The 22,881-nt window shown below is 46.9% G+C and overlaps 1 protein-coding gene across 1 annotated transcript in view; it reads right to left on the bottom strand.

Moving 5' to 3' along the window:
* The window catches only part of LOC137528986 (zinc finger FYVE domain-containing protein 1-like), a 58,116-nt gene extending 36,211 nt beyond the window's left edge, over positions 1-21,905 (bottom strand). The window contains exons 1-3 of the mRNA XM_068250833.1: positions 21,379-21,905; positions 5,369-5,873; positions 2,384-2,601 (exon numbers count right to left, since the gene is read on the bottom strand). Of these exons, the coding sequence (XP_068106934.1) occupies positions 2,384-2,601; positions 5,369-5,873; positions 21,379-21,486 (831 nt within the window). The 5' untranslated portion in view covers positions 21,487-21,905. The remainder of the gene's footprint in view (positions 1-2,383; positions 2,602-5,368; positions 5,874-21,378) is intronic.
* Positions 21,906-22,881: the final 976 nt, after the last annotated feature.

Here is a 22,881-nt window from a genome sequence, read left to right as displayed (position 1 = left end):
GCCTGGCAGTCCTGCTGATCTCTGTGGCTGCAATAGTGGCTGAATCACACACCTGAAACAAGCATGCAGCTAAACCAGTCTGACTTCAGTCAGAGCATCTGATCTGCATGCTTGGTGAGGGGCTGTGGCTAAAGCCCCGTCTACACGAGGCGATCCAGCGGCTCGATTAGCCGCCGGATCGCCTCTTCCGCATCCTGCGCGTCGGATTCGATCCGCCCTTGTCCCCGCGCCGCTTATCTTCCGCTTCTACCAGCCCCATGTAGCCATCCTGTGCTCTCGTAGTCACTCACTGCTGCTCCAGTCCCCCGCTGGCAGGTTTCTGACCTCGGAGGTCAGGGCCGAATTGCGTACATTTTTTCACATTTCCGCTAGTGCAGGAACATTAACACATACATTTTTACGCGTTAGTGGTGCAACGCGTACATTTTTGTTCCTGCACTAGCTGGAATGCGTAAAAATGTATGCAATGTGGCCCTGACCTCCAAGGTCAGAAAGCTGCCAGCGGGGGAGTGGAGCAGCAGTGAGTGACTACGAGAGCACAGGATGGCTGCATGGGGCTGGTAGAAGCCCCAGGTAAGTGAAACTCATTTTTTTTTTTTTTGCTTGGGCCTTCCCTTTAAAAGTATTAGAGACACAGGATCAGCAGGAGAGTTAGGAGTTAGGCAACTGGTATTATTTTAAAAGAAAAAATCTGCACCCTTCTCAGTTTAGGTTCCCTTTAAGGAGAAACATTTTGAGTTTATAAGTAAGGTGAGATAATTCAACAGAAAACCTTTGGGAATCAGCCCCATTCTTTCTTATGCACATTGTATGGCATGTATCATAAATTGCAATGCACAAAATTTGAAGATTGCACATAAACCACACCTAACGCAGTGGGACTGCAATACTGACTCACTGTGCTGCTGTCAGATACTGCTTGGATGGACTAAACAGCAGATAGTGTTCGGTCCAAAATCCTTTCCTATCTTACTACCAACCACAAAAGATAGTCAGGAAGGAAATAGGAGGTGAACGCTTTGCTGACCCAGGCCACATCCTCTCCGTACAGCACAGAAGGGAGCAGAGGAGGGAGGTGGGTGGGGTCAGGTGATGGCTCTGTGCACAGATCTCTGGGTCATGCGACTGAGTTTTAAAACCTTTCTGGAACACCTGTGTGAAATATGAAGATTGTGTGGGTAGTGGCATATGTTCACCTTTACAAACAATAAGAGACGCAAAAGGGTGAAGTCGGTATTTGAGGCAATCCTAGTATCAGTCCTCCACCAATCTTGCAAAACACTGCAGGAAATAAATGCAGTGTTCTCCCCAGGCCCTTATAGCCGGGTGCTCCACCTCCTCCTATGCTGTATTCTCTCATCACGCCCCACCCGGCTACTTTTTCATGCCACCCGGCTGGAAAAATTCTGGGGAGAACACTGAGATGCATAAACTAAAGCAAAGGAGGAGATTTATACTACAACCTCCAGCTGCAAGCTTTTTGTACGAGTATGGAAAATATGCAGTATTCTGACACTGACACACACACACACACACACACACACACACACACACACACACACACACACACACACACACACACACACACACACACACACACACACACACACACACACACACACACACACACACACACACACACACACACACACACACACTTCAAAACATTTTATTAACTAGATGTCCCCCTCCCAGTAGCCTAGCGATAGTGCAATGGTACTAAAAAAACTGTACATTGAAGTAAACTTTTGCGTTGAACTTGGACCAATGTGAATTGACAGGAAGTTATTCTGATTGGTCCAATTTCAAGCTGTATATAATTTGTATGAAATTTGAATGCAAGGAGACATTTTTTGCATCTCATCGATCATCCCTAATCTTCAAGGGAAGGTCCGAGGTACTTAAAAATCAAAAATCTACTCACATGGGGCTTCCATAAGCCCCTGGCAGCCGTCCTGTGCCCTCGCCGCACCTCCGGTGGCTCCCAGTCGCCTCCGGTGCAGATGCCGACCTCGCCAGTTCAGCATCTGCTGTGCCTCAGCATGCAGCTCATGGAGTCGCACTGATGTCATTCGGATTGTATTGCGCACGCACAGTGCGGATGACGTCAGAGCGACTCCGAGAGCCGCTCACGCAGGCGCAGTAGACATCTTGCGCCGGAGGGGACCCCAGGCCACAGGCCGGGAGTGGAGCAGCGGTGAGAGCACAGAACGCCTGCAAGGGGCTGTAGGAAGAACTGGGTAAGTAGATTTTTGTTTTTAATGCATCTCAGATGTGTCCTTTCAGTAAAAAAAAAAACAGTGTTCCAAAAATATAAATTTTTAAAGAAAAGAGGATAGTTTTCTAAAGAGAACACAATGGTTTACATTATGTAGTCTTATACCTGTAAGGCGGTGAAAACATGAGCTAGTGGTCGGGATGAGCGGCTGGAGGTGTCCATAACTTGCATCTTCACCTTGTCCTTTAGCTTAGAGAAGTCAGTAGGTGGGACCACAGTCTTCGTTCCCACATAGTGTATTGAGCTAAAGGCCTCAGGAGGAGTTCCCAACTCATGGAATCGTTTGTGAAGGTCTGCCTCTGCCTGGCCATGGACCTTACTTACTGTGGAGAATGAGAAAACATGGCTGACGTCAGGTCAAGCTGATGATGCATGTATTCAATCATTTAACTTACAGCTAGGTGAGAATTGGCTAAATCAGCTACTGCTATCCTTCTCATACTTCCCAGGGTGTTTAATAAAAAAAAAAAAGGATTTTAATAAATGATCAGTCTGAAATGATTTCTTACTGCAGCCAGGCCAGGGTAATGAGAAGTACACATGGCTTTAAAGGGACTCTGTAACAAAAATGTAATTGTGTTTTCTACCATCCTACAGGTTCCTAAACCTATTATAATGTGCTCTGGCTTACTGCAGCACTTTATACTATCACCATCTCTGTAATAAATCAGCTTATCTTTCCCCTGTCGGACTTGTCCTCCTGTGTCTGGAAGGCTGCCAACTCTTCAGTGTGATCTGCTATGCATGCCCCTCTATGCACACTCCCCTGTGTGTGTGTGTTATTTACATTAGCCAGCTTTTCTCTGCTCTCTTATCTTTTACAAGCTGGATAAATCCTCTGTTCACATACTGATGAGTCACATACTGCAGAATTACAGACAACCGGGCAGAGCTGTCTGCAAGAGTAAACAAACAATCAGCTTGTAACTCTTCAGTGAGCTGCAGGGGGAAAGAAACACACAAATGATCTCTTGAGATTCAAAAGGAAGGCTGTATACAGCCTGATTGTGTGTATGGATGTATTTTCTATGTGTGGACATACTGTACATCAACCTACTTCCTGTTTTGGTGGCCATTTTGTTTGTTTACAAACAAACTTTTTAAAACTAAAACTGTTTTTGACTACTTGTAATGCGGCGGGAAGCGGCGAAATTGTGACAGAGGGTAATAGGAGATGTCCCCTAACACACTGGTATGTTTACTTTTGTGTGATTTTAACAATACAGATTCTCTTTAAAGTCAATGGGAATCAGTTAAAAAAAAAAAGCCAGATACTTACCTAAGGAGAGAGAAGGCTCTAGGTCCTACAGAGCCTTCCCTCTTCTGGTCCCCATTCCAGCGCTGGCTCCCGGTAGCAGTATTCAACCAATTTGGTCAAATACTGCTGTCTACGCCACTGAAGGGAGGCTTCGGAAGTCTTCGGGAGCCCAAGTGCTCCCGAAGACGGGCCACTCCATACTGCGCATGCGCGAGTGCCCTCTCTCACGCACTCGCACAGTATGGAACCGCCTGTCTTCGAGAGGACTCAGCTTCCGAAGTCCCCTACAGTAGGGGATTCAAACGGAGGAGCAGTCACCGCAACGAGGTGACTGATGAGGGGAGGGAGGGCTCTATAGGACCCAGAGCCTTCCCTCTCCTTAGGTAAGTATCTGGCTTTTTTATTTAAACGGATTCCCATTTACTTTAATAAAATTGCATTGCTCGCCTCAAATGACATAACAATCACTGACATAAGAATCAATAAAAATGTGTGTTACTACTTTTTTTTTTTTTTTTTTTTTTTTTTTTTTTTACCCATATAGTTATTAAATTTGCTTTTCTGCACAAGTAATATTGTCTGTTTACAAATTTCAAGTTCCAAAAATGCAGGGCTGAGGAGTTGGTACAAAAAGTATCCTACTACAACTCCGACTCCTCAGTTTATGAAACCACTGACTCCAGGTACCCAAAACTGATGCGACTCCTCACTCTGACTTCTACTCTACACCCCTTGCATGGCAATGGAGGGGTACAAAAATCATCCGACTCAGACTCCATCTCCTCACTTTATGAAACCACCGACACCAGGTACACAAATATTGCTTTGACTCCAACTCCACAGCCCTGCCAAGATCCCTTTCTGATCAGAGAGGGATTTATCTGATGGTTGATTTGGTAGAAGATAAACAGGTATATGGCCACCTTTAATGTAAAGATCTTCTAAATTCAATCCATCATAAAGGTCCGTACACACGCCGGACTGGAGGCAACGACGGGTCCGTCGTCACCTCCCGCTGGGTGGTCGTTCCAGCGACAGTCCGGTGTGTGTACAGTCTGTCAGCGGACTGATACGGCTGTGGGAACGCCCACCCAGCGGGAGGTGACGACGGACCCATCGTTGCCTCCAATCCGGCGTGTGTACGGACCTTAAAGCTGGCCATACACTGGCCCGATTTGCGCCCGTTTCGACAGCAGATTCGATCACTGGGATCGAATCTGCTGCCAATCGTTCACGCTACACGCCGAACTTCGATCCATTTCGTCCGATCCCGTCGATCGCGCCGTGCGGAAAATAACCGTCGATCGCCCGCGGGTAAAGAGCACATCGCTAGCGGCGTTCGAGTGCCCGACGACCGACGCAATAGAGCCCGCCTACATTACCTGCTCCGCCGGCGCGACTCCAGTCTCCCGGTCACCGCTGCTCTGTCTGCGCTCTGGTCTCCAGGTCCGGCATGCCTCACTTCTTCTAGCCCGGCAGGAAGTTTAAACAGTAGAGTGCCCTCTACTGTTTAAACTTCCTGCCGAGCTAGAAGAAGTGAGGCATGCCGGACCTGGAGACCAGAGCGCAGACAGAGCAGCGGTGACCGGGAGACTGGAGTCGCGCCAGCGGAGCAGGTAATGTATGCGGGCGGGGGCAGCAGCAGCAGCAGCACCACAACAGATTGTGAACGGTTTCAGGCTGAAATCGGTTCACAATCTGTTTGCTGTAAAGGTAGCCATACGATCCCTCTCTGATCAGATTCGATCAGATAGGGATCTGTCTGTTGGTCGAATCTGATGGCAAATCGACCAGTGTATGGACACCTTAACAGTTTGATCCTAGTTTCTTACCATGGCCCAGCAGATCGGTCCGGGAGGTTTCATGGAAAATTATCAGGGCTGGTCCAAGACTAGACAGTGTCACTTCCAATCCACATCGACTAGATAAGGCTTTCAGTTCAGGGGTGAAGAATTTAAGATAAGCTTTGGAGGCATTCCCCAAAAACTGGAACATGTCATTGTGCAGCCTCTCCGCTTTTGTCCTGTAAATCACCAGATCGGACACAGCTAGGACCTTCAGAAGGAGACGTAGGCGCTGGTTCTGCTTATCTGTGGCTCCCAAGAGACCTTCTGTGTCCAGAAGAACCAAAGACAAGGCTGGGTTGTAGGCAGCCCACACTCCAACTGTGCAGGAATCCTGGGAGGGGCAGGTCCTGAAGATTTCCAAGCCATCAAAAAACATGTGGTTCAGCGTGTGAGATTTGCCATCTCCAGTATTACCAAAAATGCTGAGAACTTTCACAGGTTGCTGAGGCTTACAGTCAAGCTTACTGATAAACTCATCCACATCTTTTACCTACAAGGAAAGAAAAATTCACGTTTAAAGTATTATACAGCCAAACTAAACCTAAAATGTAAGACGTGCAGCCTTTAATTTGGCCAATCAAATATACTTCCTGTCAATGGTGATTGGCCCACACTACATACAGTTCACAATAAATCTGCATGTACCTTGAAATATTTGCATCTTCTTGACCATTCTCCAGTCTTCATTTAAAAGCAAGACGTTTTGAATTAGGGTGATACCATTTATTAGCTATCCAAGAGGTAAATAAAAAATAAGCTTTCGGCTAATAAGCCTTCTTCAGACATACTGTAGTTCCTGTATACAGTATTGACAAGATGTAAAACACACAGTTTATATACACAGGACATTTGGAGGAGAACATTCTTTTGCCTGTGAGGCAATCCCAACAGAATCCCTGATGGAAGCTTCAGGGATAATGGTTAAATATACTGGTTGGTGGCATAAGAATACTGCTAGTACACATTGTGATGTGAAAACAAGTTCTGGATTTTGACTTGAAATATAACTGATAGATCTGCTTTAGGGCTCTTTTCCACTATGAAATGCGATCGTGATCGCGATTGCAATAGCGGTTCAATTTCCACCATGCGATTGTGATTGAGCTCTGTCTCTGTGCCCACTGTGTCTCTCTGCTTCCTCTGTCCCCCTAGCTGCATCAGTTCTGGACATCGCTTCAAGCACAAGTCCAGCGGTGCCAGTTTATCCACTTCGCCTCCTGCAGGCTCTAATGCACGGAACCTGGAGTTTTGCCAAGCACAAGAGCCGGCAGACGGCAATCGAGGACGGACAGCGTTGGACTTGTGCGGAAGGTATGTCCAACCGCATGCGCTGGGACTTTGGGGAAGTTTAAAGCCACTTCTTCAAACTTCTTCATGTGGAAATGACATGATCGCGATAGTTGCCGCTTTGACGATTCTGAAATTGTGATCTTGTTGATCGCGATTTCGGTTTAAATTCGATTTATCTTTCAGGCCTAGTGGGAACTTTTTCTTAAAAAGGTACAGGTAAGTATTTATGTTTATTAAGATTAATAAAGCGAATTTTCTCGCTGTTGTGTTTTTATTTCACTTAACCGTGGAAATGGGTAAGGGGTAGTTTGTACCCCTATACTCATTTCTCCTGGGAGGGAGGTGGGCATCTGGCATCCCCTTCTTAAAGGGGACTCCCAGTAGAAACCATGAACCCCCCCAGAGAGTAGTCACCCTCACATCCTCCTGGGGCACCGGCAGAGGTGGGGAAGAGCCCCTTGTCCATGGATTGGACAAGGGCTCCGGGGAGAGGGGAAGGTTTGGATGCCCCTCCCCCCGGAGCCCTCCATACCATGGGCCATGCGGGCTGGTATAGCTCAGGGTGCGAAGCCCTAACCGGCAGGGGACCTGCATTCTGGCTATCCCAGCCTGCATTGGGGACAAGGGGTTAACGAGGCTAGAGAGGGGGGACCCCACGTAATTTTTTTTCTACATTTCCACACTCAGCACAAAATCTATCTATCTATCTATCTATCTATCTATCTATCTATCTATCTATCTATCTATCTATCTATCTATCTATCGTTTCCCACTATCTTTTTAACATAATTTGGTGTTGCTAGGATGCAACAGGTCTTTTTCCTCTTGTTCTTCAATCTGGCAAATTTGGTGTTCCTACCATGTAAGGGGGCTTTGCTATTAACTGCTAAAGTGGGTGGGTTTCAGCAGCTTGGTAATCACAAATACTTTTTTGTTTAAAATTTTAAAACCGATTTTCTCAAAAACATTTTTTTTAAGTTGTAGCCACATCTCACCTTTATAATCCACGCAATTTTGGTGCTTGTAGCATGTATGGGGGCTTTGCTATTGGCTAAAATGCTTTTCCGTGATCACGGCAGTGAATTTCCGTGATTGCCTCATTCACGGGAAAAATCTGGGTCGAATTCGTGAGTCCATTTCATATCCAGAAATTAATCACGCCAGTTCCGGATTTTTTTTCAACCACGGCCCATAGCCGAATCCGTGATTGGGGGGTATCCGAGCATCACTACTCTCTGTCAAGCTTTTCATTGGTTGCCAATTAACCAGAGGATCCAATTCAAACCCGTAACCTTTTACCTACAGGGCTCTCCACAATCTCTCTTTCCTGTATATCTCACTAGTTTTCAGATACCAACCCAATCATAATCTCAGATCTACTGGCCTCCTCTAGAATCACCTCTTCGCATTCACTTATACAAGATTTCTCACATGCCTCACCTCTTTTCTGGAATATCATTCCAGAACACATCCATCATTCTCCAACCTATGAAATCTTTAAAAGATCCCTCAAATCTCACTTTTTCAGACAAGCATATGCTCTAACTTAAGCCATTCACCTTCAACCTCTGGCCAAGTTGTACTCCTTACTAAATATAACATAAAAACACACTGAATATTGTATACTTCCCCCACCTCTCATTTCCTTCCTATTCCTTTAGATTGTAAGCTGCCAAGGGCAGGGCTCTTACCATTTTGTGTCTTGGAATTCACTATATACCTTGTTCATCGTGTAACAATTGTCACAGTAATTACTGTGTCTACCAATTCAGTATTACATAACAAGGTCTTTATTTTGTGTATACCATTGTCTGTATTATTGTTTTGTTCGTACTCTTTACACTGCCAATGAATAAGTTGGCACTTTATAAACCAATGATAATAAAAATAATAATACTATGGAGGTTGGCATATTTATTTCCTTTGAAACAATACAAATTGCTTGGCAGCCCTGTCGATCCTCTGCCTAATACTTTTAGTCAAAGACCCTGAACAAGTATGCAAATCAAATGTTTCTGACTGAAGTTTGACCGCATGACGGTTTCAAGTATGCGATTCAGATACTACTGCAGGCGAACAGATCAGCATGACTAGAAAATTTAGCTAATAGTGGTAATCCCGAGCTCAGCTCGGGGCAGAGAATTACCTGCTTTTACTGCGCTTTTGGAGTCCCGTGCGCGATCGGCGCTGCGCAGCGGGACTCCAGCATCTCTCTCCGGCTGTTAGCAAGTATTTTCGGCCGCCGGAATCCCCATGTCCATGCTATTCTTCCGGGCTCCCGGCAGCCAATCAGTGCAGCGGTGGCGACGTGACGTCACAAGGGTGGGACAAAATGTTACCGATGTCTGCCTGGATTTTGACTACTCTCTGCCTGCCGCCTGCACCGATGTCTGCCTGGATTTTGACTACTCTCTGCCTGCCGCCTGCACCGATGTCTGCCTGGATTTTGACTACTCTCTGCCTGCCGCCTGCACCGATGTCTGCCTGGTTTTTGACTACTCTCAGCCTGCCGCCTGCACTGACCTCTGCCTGGATTTTGACTATTCTCAGCCTGCCGCCTGCACCGACATCTGTCTGGATTTTGACTACTCTCAGCCTGATGCCTGTACCAACCTCTGCCTGGATTTTGACTACTCTCAGCCAGCCACTTGCACCGACGTCTATCTGGATTTTGACTACTCTCAGCCTGCCGCCTGCACTGATGTCTTCCTGGATTTTGACTATTCTCAGCCTGCCGCCTGCACCGACCTCTGCCTGGGTTTTGACTACTCCCTGTCTGCCTTATTTGTACAGTTTTACAATTTATTTATTCATAAATTTAATTAATTCAACAAAATTTGTGTTCTAGTCTGTTGTTTATATGCAGAAGGTCTACCAGGCTTTTATTCTGAAATATTTTGGTGAGTTATGACTTATTGGAGGCTTAAAAAAAAAAAAAAAAAAAAAAAAAAAAAAAAATGTACCGCTTTTGACTCATAATTCCAGACAGAAATGCACCGCCAGGGAGGTTAAAAATAAATAAATTTGGCAGCCATCATATCCCTATCACTTCAGGTGTCCTTTAAGGCAGTGCTCCCCAACCCTGTCCTCAAGGCCCACCAAGAGCTGGTGCACACCAGAGCGGTTCTGGAGCGTTTTTTAAAATGCTTGCAGGGGAAAAACCGCTGGGCTAATGAAAGTGAATGGGATGGTGCACACCAGAGCTGGTCGTTTTTTCCACAAACGCAAACTCGGGGGGCTGCAGCATTTTTTAGATTTCTGAGGCGTTTCTGCCTCAATGTTAAAGTATAGGAATGTGGAAAACTGCTCTGAAAAATGCTAGATCAGGGCGGTTTTCCAGGCATTTTTTGTTACAGAAGCTGTTCAGTAACAGCTTTACTGTAACAATATTTGAAATCTGCTACACAAAAACGCTCCAAAAAACGATAGGCATGTTTAGAATACCTTTCTAAACATGCTCTGAAATCTGCTTCAAAAACCTCTAGCGTTTTGAGGATCTGCTACAGGATTTTGGTGTGCACTGGGCCTAACAGTACGTTTTGTAGAAATCCAGAGAGGTAGTTAATCAGTGTGAGGATATATTGGGGTGAGGATGATATGTACGGTAATATGCAGAATATAGCCGCCGTATGGTATCGCACAGAAGCCATGTTTTTTTCATTTTCCTGTCTGCTGTGTAATTCAGATGTGTATGCCTGCTACAAGCAAGTCTGGCTGTGGGGGAAGCTACTAATTGTATATAGTACATTTGTGAACAGGAGAGCAGGAACTTCTGAATGGATTTGCTAATGTGTCAATAGACCTATGTTTGTAGTCAGTTCCTCTGGAAGTTGGATGCTGCTAAATGAATCTCCTGTAGTACATTTGCATTTGAGGGAGGACAATAGCAGACAATCTCGGAGGTGATTGTCTGTGTCTGTTTACAGGCAATTTCAGGCAAACTGCTACCTATAAGCAATCTTTTGATGTATGGACTAGACCTGTCAAACTGTAGATGTCTGCCTGTGGGAATTGGATTTTGACCGAACACAGGATTGCTTTGAAGTCTGCTAGGTGTGGCAGGAAAAGCCTTGAAATTCACATATGACAAGCGTTCTGTGATGTCACAATCTAGGAGATTGCATTAGTTCCTGGGGGCTGGACATTAAATGCCCCAGGGGACACTTCGGACTATTTAAGTTGGTCCAGGACAGTCACAGGGATCTTCTCCTGGAGGTAGCGCATAGCTAGGGATGATCTCGACTCCTGGTCGAAAAACGGCGTCCTCCCGTCAAACAACGTTCTAACCTACGCCGGTAACGTTCTTTTTTCCCCCGTTTATTTTACGCAACTGTCCTTGTGTGTAACTTTGTTTTTAACTCTGTAATGTTTACTGTTTTTGTAAATCTTTGTATATATTATTTTCTGCATTTTTCCATTTTTTTTTCTGGAATATTAAATTGTTATTTAATAAGTTTGACTTCTGCTGTACTAAACTAACACTCATAGCCTAGAAGAGACTGAAGTGTAACTGTGTCTAATTGTATGTTTGAGCAACCGTACCGTATAAGATTGTGATTGCATTGTGTGTGGGGCGTTTGTCATACCTTGACCTAAAGCGCGCAGCTGACCCAACGTACGAAAACGCCAGTGCGAGTAGCTCGACAGCAGAGTAGCTAACAGTATCGTTCGGAACGACTGTTAGTGGTTTTGCTTCACTACAGTGTAAGATTGCAATTGTGCGTTTGTGGCGTTCCCGTATTCGGCCAAGGGTGCAAAGCTAACCCGAAAACGCGGATTGCATGAGCACTCGACCGCAGAGTGGACGTTTCTAGCAACAGCTAGTGGTGGCAGTAAAGAGCGTTTGAGGGGTCCCAGTCTTGTCTCTAGCTTGAATAAGGCTGTTCCCCGCTTGATCTGGTCAAACCCACAGTCGGGAACCGTATACGCAGGCGTACCGATGGCCGGTTCCTGACAATCAGCACTGCTGAGATACTAATTACCTCACCTGTGAATGCTTGTGGTTTTGTGCAAAACATGTACTGTTGGTGGGCCTTGAGGACAGGTTTGGAGAACTCTACTTTAAAGAGAACCCGAGGTGGGATTTTATTATGCTAGTGGGGCACAGAGGCTGGTTGTGCACACTAACACCAGCCTCTGTTGCCCCATGGTGTGCCTCCAAGACCCCCCTGCGCGCCGCTATACCCCCCCCCCCCCGCAGTGCTGGCGTGTCGCCAGCACAATGTTTACCTAAGCGCTGTCTGTCAGCGCCGCTCCCCCGCCTCCTCCGTATTGGCGCTACCCGCCTGTGTCCCTTCCCTCCTGCTGATTGGAGGGAAGTGACGCAGGCGGGTAGTGCCGATATGGAGGAGGCGGGGGAGCGGCGCTGACAGACAGCGCTTAGGTAAACATTGTGCTGGCGACACGCTGCGTGTCGCCAGTACTGCGGGGGTATAGCGGCGCTCAGGGGGGTCCTGGAGGCACACCATGGGGCAACAGAGGCTGGTGTTAGTGTGCACAACCAGCCTCTGTGCCCCACTAGCATAATAAAATCCCACCTCGGGTTCTCTTTAAGGTGTACCTGAAACGAAGTTCACCAAAGGTTGAATACTCACCTGGGTCTTCTTCCAGCCCCCTGTAGCTCGTTAGCTCTCTCGCCATCCTCCCGGTCCGCTTGGTGTTGCCGCTGTCAGCCCCGTAAATTCTATGACTCAACTGAGTCAGGGGCCACTGCAGGATGGGAGATTTTGCTCGATCAGCTGTGTGTCGGGAGCAGCAGCAGATCAACGGCCCATAGCGTTGTACTGGATGGAACAGTGTAATTCTGAACAGTATAATTCTGGGGTTTGATAGATTTTTAATAGATTTCAGCATGAAATCTGTTCCTAGTGTGTGGCACAGATCAGATAGATCAAGTCAGAATTGATCTATTTAATGGTCGAATCTGGTGGTCAACTCTGTGATGTTTGATTGGACTGGGCATTTGGCGGGGATAGCTTTTGAAATGTATAACCTAAGAATATAATTTTTATCATTCAATTGTGCCTAAGCTATAATTCACAGGCTCTGTCTTAATGATGGAGGATAGGGGGTCGCGGGCTTAAATACTCACCTGTCCTGACGTCTTTCCTCCAGGCAGGTGATCACTCCGCCTCCTTCATGGAATGGGTACGGGAATTTTTTTTCAAAGTGCCTGCCGAGACTTTGGCCACGCCCATCCGTGTCTCCACGACCTGCTCCTAGCTTGGCAGCTCCTGCCTAATTGGTGGCTGCTGAGCCGGAAGCCGGCTACAGTGACGCAGGCGGAAGTTTCTGAAAAGCTTCAGCAGGCTCTGTAGAAGCGGCCATCAGGCTCTCAACACCCACCATCACTCTCCTTCCCACCAACATACCAGTATGTGCAATTTATGATGGATACACACAATATGTCATTTTATCATGCCTGTATGCATGTTTGAATAAACCAGCATTCAGCAGTGCCGGCTTTGTTCTCCTCTCTTACATGCCTCATTAATACAGAGTCTGTCAATGGCTGACAATTTAAGCTGAGTGCCAGCTGGCCAAGTCACCTATTTGAATGAGTCAGGAGGAATATGCAGAGTGGCAGATTATTTCCATTACTGCTCCAAGGACAAAGTCCTGTGTTATCTTTACAGAGTAACCTCTGGACTCTGCTTGAGAGAAGATAAATAAGGGTGCCCACTCATTACTCGATTTTCTGCATTGATGATCATAATGATCAAATCTGGTAGATATCAAAGCCAAAATATGTGCTATAAAGATCATTTTAGTTCCATTGGCAGTGTTGGAAAATCTTGGTCCTGAGGGCCCTATTGGGTGCGCATTGTTCATGGCATTTGATTCCCGGACAACCAATGGACCCCCGGTGAGTCTCCCCCCCCCCCCCCCCCAAGTGTATACAGGGCTGTGGAGTCGGTATGCAAATCATCCAACTCTGACTCATCAGTTCATGAAACCTCCGACTCCAAGTACCCAAAATTTCTCCGACTCCTTAGTCTAATACTTACCAAAGCTGTAGGTTTTGTACAAAAACCATCCGACTCCGACGTTTATGAAACCACCGACTCCAACTGACTCCGCGGTACCCAAAATTGCTCCGACTCCACAGCCCTGAGTGTGTATGTCTCCCGTGAGCCCGTGATGAGCGTTGCATGCTCACCTGTCACGCCAGTGTGAATCCTCCCCTCCTCCGGTGTCCACCGTCTTTTTGAATTGTCACCACAAGCGCCTGTTCCACAGAACACCGGCACATGTCCAGACATCACTACATATGGCGGAGTCACGTGATACAGGCACTCGCAGTAGCAATTCAAAAAGACCCTCGGAAACAAGAGAAAGCGAGTATACTCGCCACCATGACAGGTGGGCCTTGAACACTCCCCACATACACCGGAAGGGGCGGCACAGCAGGCAGTGACACTAGGAAGATTTCCAATAGATTTTATGCTGAAATGTATTGGAGATCTGTCTGCAGTGTGTGGGCCGGCATAGATCCCTCTTTCATCAGATCCATCCATCTAGGGATCTTCCAATATTGTGCAAAAGTCCATTTATTTCAGTAATTCAACTTAAAAGTAAAACTAAGATATGAAATAGATTCATTACATGCAAAGCGAGATATTTCAAGCGTTTATTTGTTAGGGTTCATACTTGCTTTAAAAACATATCCATGCGATACATTTTAAAGCTCCACTTAAAGAGACTCTGAAGTCTCAAAAAAACACCTTTTTATTTAAGTATCTTCATTAGCACTAATGCCCTACCTGAAACGCTGCACCCCTGCAGCTAAAATCGCTATTAAACTTCCCGAAATTTCTGGGGGGAGATTTGGGCAGCGCTTCCTAGTAGAGACAGATCTTTGGGCAGTAGCTCTGCCTCTACTCCTGTCAATCGGCGCTGATCGCCGCCTCTCCCCGCCCCTCTCAGTCTTCTTTCACTGAGAGGGGCGGGGGACAGAGGCGTAGCTAGGATTTTCAGCGCCCGGGGACAAAGACTATTAATGCGCCCCCCCAAAGTCAAGGTGCGCGCCAAAAAGGGGCGTGGTCACATAATAAATGTGGGCGTGGTTATGGGTGGAGCCAAATGTATATGGAGGTTAGCAGGCTCACGCTCACCCACCCTCCCTCAGTATGTACCTTCCAGCATGTTCCAAGACAAATTCAGCAATCATGAGCCCCCCCCATCAAGACAAATTCAGCAATCATGAGGCCCCCAACATAACCAACTCAGCAATCATGAGGCCCCCAACAAGAAAAATTTAGCAATCATGAGGCCCCCAACAAGACAAATTCAGCAATCATGAGGCCCCCAACAAGACAAATTCAGCAATCATGAGGCCCCCAACAAATCATGAGGCCCCCAACAAGACAAATTCAGTAACCATGAGGCCCCCAAAAAGACAAATTCAGCAGTCATGAGTCACATAAATAGACAGCATTTCACATAAATAGGTAGAATGCCCCCTTAATATGGTAGACACCTCTCACCTGGCAGCAGTTCTCCAAAATACACTCAATCTGACGTGGTTCCCCAAAAATAGGTAGCCCCAGGTCTATAGTTGTCCCTAGAATAGGTGGCCAGCAGTATAGATGTCCCCAGAATAGGTGGCCAGCGGTATAGATGTCCCCAGAACAGGTAGCCAGGGGTAGAGATGTCCACAGAACAGGTAGCCAGGGGTATATGTGCCCAGTATATGTAGGCAGGGGTATGTGTGCCCAGTATATGTAGCCAGAGGTATATGTGCCCAGTATATGTAGCCAGGAGAATAATATGTGCCCAGTATATATAGTCAGGCGTATATGTGCCCAGTATACGTAGCCAGGGGTATATATGCCCAGTATACGTAGCCAGGGGTATATATGCCCAGTATATGTAGCCAGGGGTATATATGCCCAGTATATGTAGCCAGGGGGTATATATGCCCAGTCCACGTAGCCAGGGGGTATATATGCCCAGTATATGTAGCCAGGGGTATATATGCCCAATATATGTAGGCAGGGGTATATATGCCCAATATATGTAGGCAGGGGTATATATGCCCAGTATATGTAGCCAGGGGTATATATGCCAAGTATATGTAGCCAGGGGTATATATGCCAAGTATATGTAGCCAGGGGGTATATATGCCCAGTATATGTAGCCAGGGGTATATATGCCCAGTATATGTAGGCAGGGGTATATGTGCCCAGAGTAGGTAGCCAGGGGTATATGTGCCCAGAGTAGGTAGCCAGGGGTATATGTGCCCAGAGTAGGTAGCCAGGGGTATATGTGCCCAGAGTAGGTAGCCAGGGGTATATGTGCCCAGAGTAGGTAGCCAGGGGTATATGTGCCCAGAGTAGGTAGCCAGGGGTATATGTGCCCAGAGTAGGTAGCTAGGGGTATATATGCCCAGTATATGTAGGCAGGGGTATATGTGCCAGAGTAGGTAGCCAGGGGTATATGTGCCCAGAGTAGGTAGCCAGGGGTATAGGTGCCCAGAGTAGGTAGCCAGGGGTATAGGTGCCCAGAGTAGGTAGCCAGGGGTATAGGTGCCCAGAGTAGGTAGCCAGGGGTATAGGTGCCCAGAGTAGGTAGCCAGGGGTATAGGTGCCCAGGGTAGGTAGCCAGGGGTATATGCCCAGTATATGTAGTTAGGGGTATATGTGCCCAATATATGTAGGCAGGGGTATATGTGCCCAGAGTAGGTAGCCAGGGGTATATGTGCCCAGAGTAGGTAGCCAGGGGTATATGCCCAGTATATGTAGTTAGGGGTATATGTGCCCATTATATGTAGGCAGGGGTATATGTGCCCAGAGTAGGTAGCCAGGGTTATATGTGGCCAGAGTAGGTAGCCAGGGTTATATGCCCAGTATATGTAGTTACGGGTATATGTGCCCAATATATGTAGGCAGGGGTATATGTGCCCAGAGTAGGTAGCCAGGGGTATATGTGCCCAGAGTAGGTAGCCAGGGGTATATGTGCCCAGAGTAGGTAGCCAGGGGTATATGTGCCCAGAGTAGGTAGCCAGTAGCCAGGGGTAAGGTATATGTGCCCAGAGTAGGTAGCCAGGGGTATATGTGCCCAGAGTAGGTAGCCAGAGGTATAGGTGCCCAGAGTAGGTAGCCAGGTCAGCCAGGTGTCCCCCTCCCCAGCAGGAGGGGAGCAGCGCAGAGAAGAGCTGCTCTCTCTCCCTCGCTGTCCCCTCCAATGTCTGTCCGGTGTCTGGCAGCGGCGGGCGGAACTTACCTCCGTCTCGCCGCAGCGCCGAATGGATCTGCCGCTACTCTGGTCTGGTCCAGACCAGAGCAGCGGCTGCGCACCCGAACTTCCGGCCGGCGCTGGAGCGAGACGGAGGTGAGTTCCGCCCGCCGCTGCCAGCCACCGGACAGACATTGGAGGGGACAGCGAGGGAGAGCACCTAAGGTGAGGGAAGGAGGGGGGAGATGGCCCCCCTTCCCCACCGTCCGCACAGCTCTCTCTCTTCTCTGCGCTGCTCCCCTCACCCCCCGCAAGAAAAAAAAAAAAAACCCGAAGCTCAGCTGGGCGCCCTTGGGGACCCGGCGCCCCGGGGCACTTGTCCTACCCCGACCCCCCCTAGCTCCGCGCCTGGCGGGGGAGAGGCAGCGATTAGCGCCGATTGAAGCGCATGGAGGCAGAGCTACAGCCCAAAGCTCTGCCTCCCCCAGCAGCAAAATCCACGACCAAGTCGTGGATTTTTGCCCTGGGATTTGGGGGATTTAATAGTGTTTTCAGCCGCGAGGATGCAACGTTTTAGGTAGGGCATTAGTGCTAATGAAGCTACTTAAGTAAAAACAGGGTTTTTTCGAGACTTCAGAGTCTCTTTAAACGCAGGAAGCGGATCCGATGTTAAAAATAGGATCTGCTTCAACTTTCTTCAAAACACAAATCGTGCACAATGCAGAGTTCCAACTTGGCACATTTTCCCGGACCGGACGGGAAAATGTGTCCAATGAAAGCCTATAAGAATAGACATTGTCCGTTCTCACTAAGCTAGTCGCTGCCTCCATGTCGCCTCTTTCACCTGTATCTACGCCGCTGTCGTAATGTTATACTCACGTGCCCCACCGCCCATTGCCACCGCTCAGTCCCTTCAAAACAGCCCAGGTGGCCAGGGGATCTCCATTGGGGTGCAAAAGACCAATGTGAATCCTCAGCAACAGGGAGAATTCTCATTGGTTCATGTTGGACCAATGAAAATTCTCCATGTTGATAGAGAGCCTATGGAGAGCTGCATGCATCTGCCAGCCTCCGGGCTGTTGAAAAGACGGAGCGGTGGCAGGACAGGTGAGCAGCAATACTCACCTGTGTCTGTACGACGCTGCGGACGCGGAACAGATGGGGTGCGGACTCGGAATAGTCGGGTATGATTGTTGCATGCAGATGCAGAACAGACGGTACGCATCCACCTTACTGATGCGCTTACCGTTTCCATTCTGCATCCGCACAAGTGTGAACCGACCCTTATAATTTTGATGATTATGGTTTACAGCTTATGAAAACCCCAAAATCAAAATACACCTGCAAAGGCTTCATTTATTAGTTCCACCTTTACTGAAATAAATGGACTTTTGCACAATATTCCAAATTTTCGAGTTTCACCTTTACACTGCAAATGTTGTATTTATAAGTGTCCAAAATCCTGTGAAACTCTATTAGTTATTCTTTAAACACTTCTGGACCTAAGTAAATCAAATCTACACTCTGTTTACTGCCTGTTATTCCTGCCAGTAAATGTCAATTAGTAGACTCAGCATGCTTACGACACTGTAGTCACTGCTCCAACCCGCATGCTAAGCTGTCCTCCATGCGCCAGTCAGGAGCCGCCTTCATCCGTCCTTCTAGATCAAACTCAAATAGAAAAATTGAATATAAGGGGCCAAGTCAAGGTCAACCTCAATGTCTTGTGACCACCTCCCTTTCTTTAAAGTTCCCTGGTGTGTATATACCCCCGTGCCTCCTTATACAGTTCCCTGCTGTTTAATTCCCCCCTCCCTCCCCTATACAAATCCCTAGTGTTTAGTGGTCCTCCCTCATAGCCCTAAATAGTTCCCTGGTGTCTAGTGACCTCACCTCTCCTATACAGTTCCCTGGTAACTAGTGATTTCCTCCCTCCCTCCCCTATACAGTTCCATGGTGATCTAGGGCTTCACCCCCAATAAAGGATTCCTGGAGGTTTAGAGTGGGCAAAACATAATGCAAGTGGGGAAACCACTTGTAGGCAAAATTTGATGGCTCTCCGGGCAAGATATTTTTTTTTATATATGCGATGCATGCGATGTTCGATGGTGTGGCTAGATAGTGTAATGGTTAAAGGCTCTGACCTGGGTTCAAATCTCGGCTCTGCCTGTTCAGTAAGCCAGCACCTATTCAGTAGGAGACCTTAGGCAAGTCTCCCTAACACTGCTACTGCCTATAGAGCGCATCCTAGTGGCTGCAGCTCTGGCGCTTTGAGTCCGCCAGGAGAAAAGCGCGATATGAATGTTATTTGTCTTGTCTTGGACAAATGTGTGTTACATTAATGTGAATTATCCCTATATTAACTCTGGCGATATTGGCACCCACATAATAATGATAAGGAAGGAAGAAGCCATACAAAATTGCTATACAGAAGTGGTTTTATAACAAAACAGGGTGTTTCCAAATAGGTGAGAAGGTTTTTCCTTTATCATTTTATTAAAGTCGACCTGAACTCAGAACTTCCTTTCAGCTGTAAAAGAAAAAAATATTTCTAGGTTACAGCTTACAGAACTCCAGCAATAAATCTGCAGAGTGTGTGTGTGTGTGTGTGTGTGTGTGTGTGTGTGTGTGTGTGTGTGTGTGTGTGTTTCTGAGTCTGTGTGTGTCTGTGTGGATAGATAGAAAGATAGATAGATAGATAGATAGATAGATAGATAGATAGCCGTGTCTGCCAAGGACTGCAAAATTTCTTTGCTAACACACCTGAGAGATGAAATTACACATGCGATCACTTAAGGATGAGGGGGATTAGAAAGGCTCTTCTGTCTAAAAACACACAGGGAGCATTTCTCTCTGTTTTCCTTGTGTCCTGTGCAAGAGTTCAGGTCCACTGTAAAGCAAACAATTGAAGCCCAATGTCAGCAAAATAAATAACTATAATTTCTTCAGCCCTGTACACAAACTAGAGGGGTCTCGGCTGCGGCAGCCAGTCGAAGATGTTTCTGCTGAATCTCTAGTATTCGTACAGCCTTTCCGATGCATCACTGAGAGATCCAGAGTAGTGAATTGTCTCAAGCAAGCGCAGTGTTCTCCTCCTAATCCCACCCACCAGAAGCCACCCCGTCATGTTCTCTACTGTCTTCTCTCTAGAGCAGAGGTGCCCACACTTTTTTTTCCTTGAGAGCTGGTACTTTAAAGTGGATCTGAGATGAAAAACTAACCATAACAAGTAACTTGTCTATATATCTTATCTAAAGTTTAGATTGTTTATACAGCAAATCCAGCTGCAAACAGCTTTAACAGTTTATGATTACTTATTCCTGTGATACAACAAGAGCAGCCATGTTCTGTTTGTCACATTACACACAGGTAAGCTGATCTGTATCTCCAGCCCTCAGCCTGTGAAAACTTCACTCCCCTCTCCTCCTTCCTCCTCCCCTCTGCCTCTGAAATCTCTGGCTAGTAACCTCCTCCTGCCCAGACTGAGCTCCCATAAGCCCTTGCTACTAAGGCTCAGAGTGGCAAGGCACTCTGGAGAAGCTGTGGGCGACGTTGTTTAGGTTATAGGGAATTAGATTATTAAAACAAAACAAAAAAAAAGTATTTGGCTTGACGACTGCCTTATAAACTATATGAAAGGAACAAAATTATGCAATGAGTAAAATTTTTCTGATTCATTTATTCAACCAATTGTGGCTTGAAATCGGTCGAATCGTCGATCGGGCAAGCTTGTTGCAGCACCAATTTTTATCCGATTCGATAATACGGTAGAATCCCTTTATAGTAAACTCCAAGTGACCAGGAAAAGTAGTTTACTATATCAGAATTGGTCATACATTGTATATTTATACAGACTTATTTGATGAGGACTGAGTATACTATATCAGAATGTATTATAACGAGATTCTCTGTAATCAAATCGGATGATCGATTAGCCACAAAATCAACATATGTATGGCCACCTAATGCTGGGCATACCTGGCTCGTTTTTGCCACTCAATTCTCCTGCTCGATCGTTTCGCCGCTCGATTCCTCACTCAATTCCCTTATCTTCCGATTGTTTTTCTTATCTTTTTCCATTTACTGCAATCCGGACTCAAGTGGCGAAACGATCGGGCGGGAGATCGGACATGTCGTAAATTATCTATCGAGCCATCTTAATGGCTCAAATACGAGCCGTGTATGCCTAGCATTAACCTGCAGTACTTTGAAAGTTTTTGACATTTCTTGCGGATCTGTGCGTCATGGTGCAAGAATGCATTGTATCAGCTGACATTTGTCACCAGAGTCACTGATCACACATCACCTGAGTCACATGCTGGCTGCTTAGGTAATCGTTTGTTCCTAGCTGTTCAGGTTAGGTAAGACAAGTTACCCACTTCCACTGTACAATACACCACCTCCATGTACTGCTCTGTTTCACATATATCTAAAAACAGAACGCGCTGATCACATGGTATCCTTATGCTAAAAGGTCAGTGTAAATAAACCTAAAAATAAAGCATGAAAGTAGAGACAAAGCAGCCCACCTGCAGATTCTCATCTTCATCCACCAGCAGGAAGCTGAAGTCATCCTCCTTGCCTCTCTGTGGCTTCTTGGTGGGGGTCAGAGGGTCCTCCAGGCACACAGCAGACATGGCTCAGCCGAGGACAGGTGATCATCTATCTGCAAACACAACACACCCGGCCGGGTCGCACAACGATGACCACAGTGTGCAAACTGCTGACTACTTTCACTTTCTATGTTTACAAAACACGCCAGGAAACTGGACTGCCACCTACTGCCCCCCGCTGGTAACTACAAGAAAGAAACACGCCTGCAGTACTTCCTGGCTGCTCTGAGAGTAGCACAATCGTATTAGATGTCACTGCACTGCATCAAATGTACGCACAGGACTGAATAATTAAATAGCGTAAAGAGGAGCAGAGAAGATAGGATTACGTTGCCAGCCAGTTTATAACAGTGCCAGAGCCATTGTTTTATGGTTTTAAATTATTTACACTCCAACTTATAAGATTACAAAATAATCATTGGATTCAGGGCAAAGCTTTGTACCCACAGCAAGATATTGTCTGTCATTCTGTTATCGTGTAACCGTTGTACGGTTAAGATAGTCACTTCATGACCCAGGAACGTGGATCCCAGCGACCTCGATCCATCCACCGGGTATGTGTGATGTGACACAACGGCGCGAACGAGACTTAAAGGGATACTGTAGGGGGGTCGGGGGAAAATGAGCTGAACTTACCCGGGGCTTCTAATGGTCCCCCGCAGACACCCTGTGTTGGCTCCCTGATGCTCCGGCCCCGCCTCCGGTTCACTTCTGGAATTTCTGACTTTAAAGTCAGAAAACCACTCCGCCTGCGTTGCGTGTCCTCGATCCCGCTGATGGCACCAGGAGCATACTGTGCAGACACAGACCATACTGGGCTTCTGCTATACACTCCTGGTGGACATCGGCGGGAGAGAGGACACGGCAACGCAGGCGCAGTGGTTTTCTGACTTTAAAGTCAGAAATTCCAGAAGTGACCCGGAGGCGGGGCCGGAGCATCGGTGAGTGGCTGCGCCAAAACAGGATGTCTGCGGGGGACCATTAGAAGCCCCGGGTAAGTTCAGCTCATTTTCCCCCGACCCCCCCCTACAGTATCCCTTTAAATCAATCACGGTAATTTGTGTGGGAGTCGTCAGGGATCTTAAAGATCGTTTTGCCATGCAACGCTAAACGATGTTCGCATGATCATGCGCCTGTACCCTCACCACGAGATTGCGGAAATGACCGCTCGTCGCTCAAAGTATTGCAGGTTATCGGAAAAATAGTCAGGAAAACCATGTCTTGGGTACAGGCCTTTAGAGATGCATAGCTCCCAACTGCCTTGGAGGGACAGTCCCTATTTGACTTTGGGAACCAAAGCCCTCTGTTCCTCTTCCTCATTCATACCTCTTTCAGGACTGCTGTACAAATATCTGTAAATATATGTATTTTTCTGCTAAAAAAAATGTTTTAAATTGACTCTAAACTTTCTTCTCATCC

The sequence above is a fragment of the Hyperolius riggenbachi genome, chromosome 8 (assembly GCF_040937935.1).
Source record: "Hyperolius riggenbachi isolate aHypRig1 chromosome 8, aHypRig1.pri, whole genome shotgun sequence".
Lineage (NCBI taxonomy): Eukaryota > Metazoa > Chordata > Amphibia > Anura > Hyperoliidae > Hyperolius > Hyperolius riggenbachi.
This window is presented reverse-complemented; position numbering and strand designations above follow the sequence as displayed.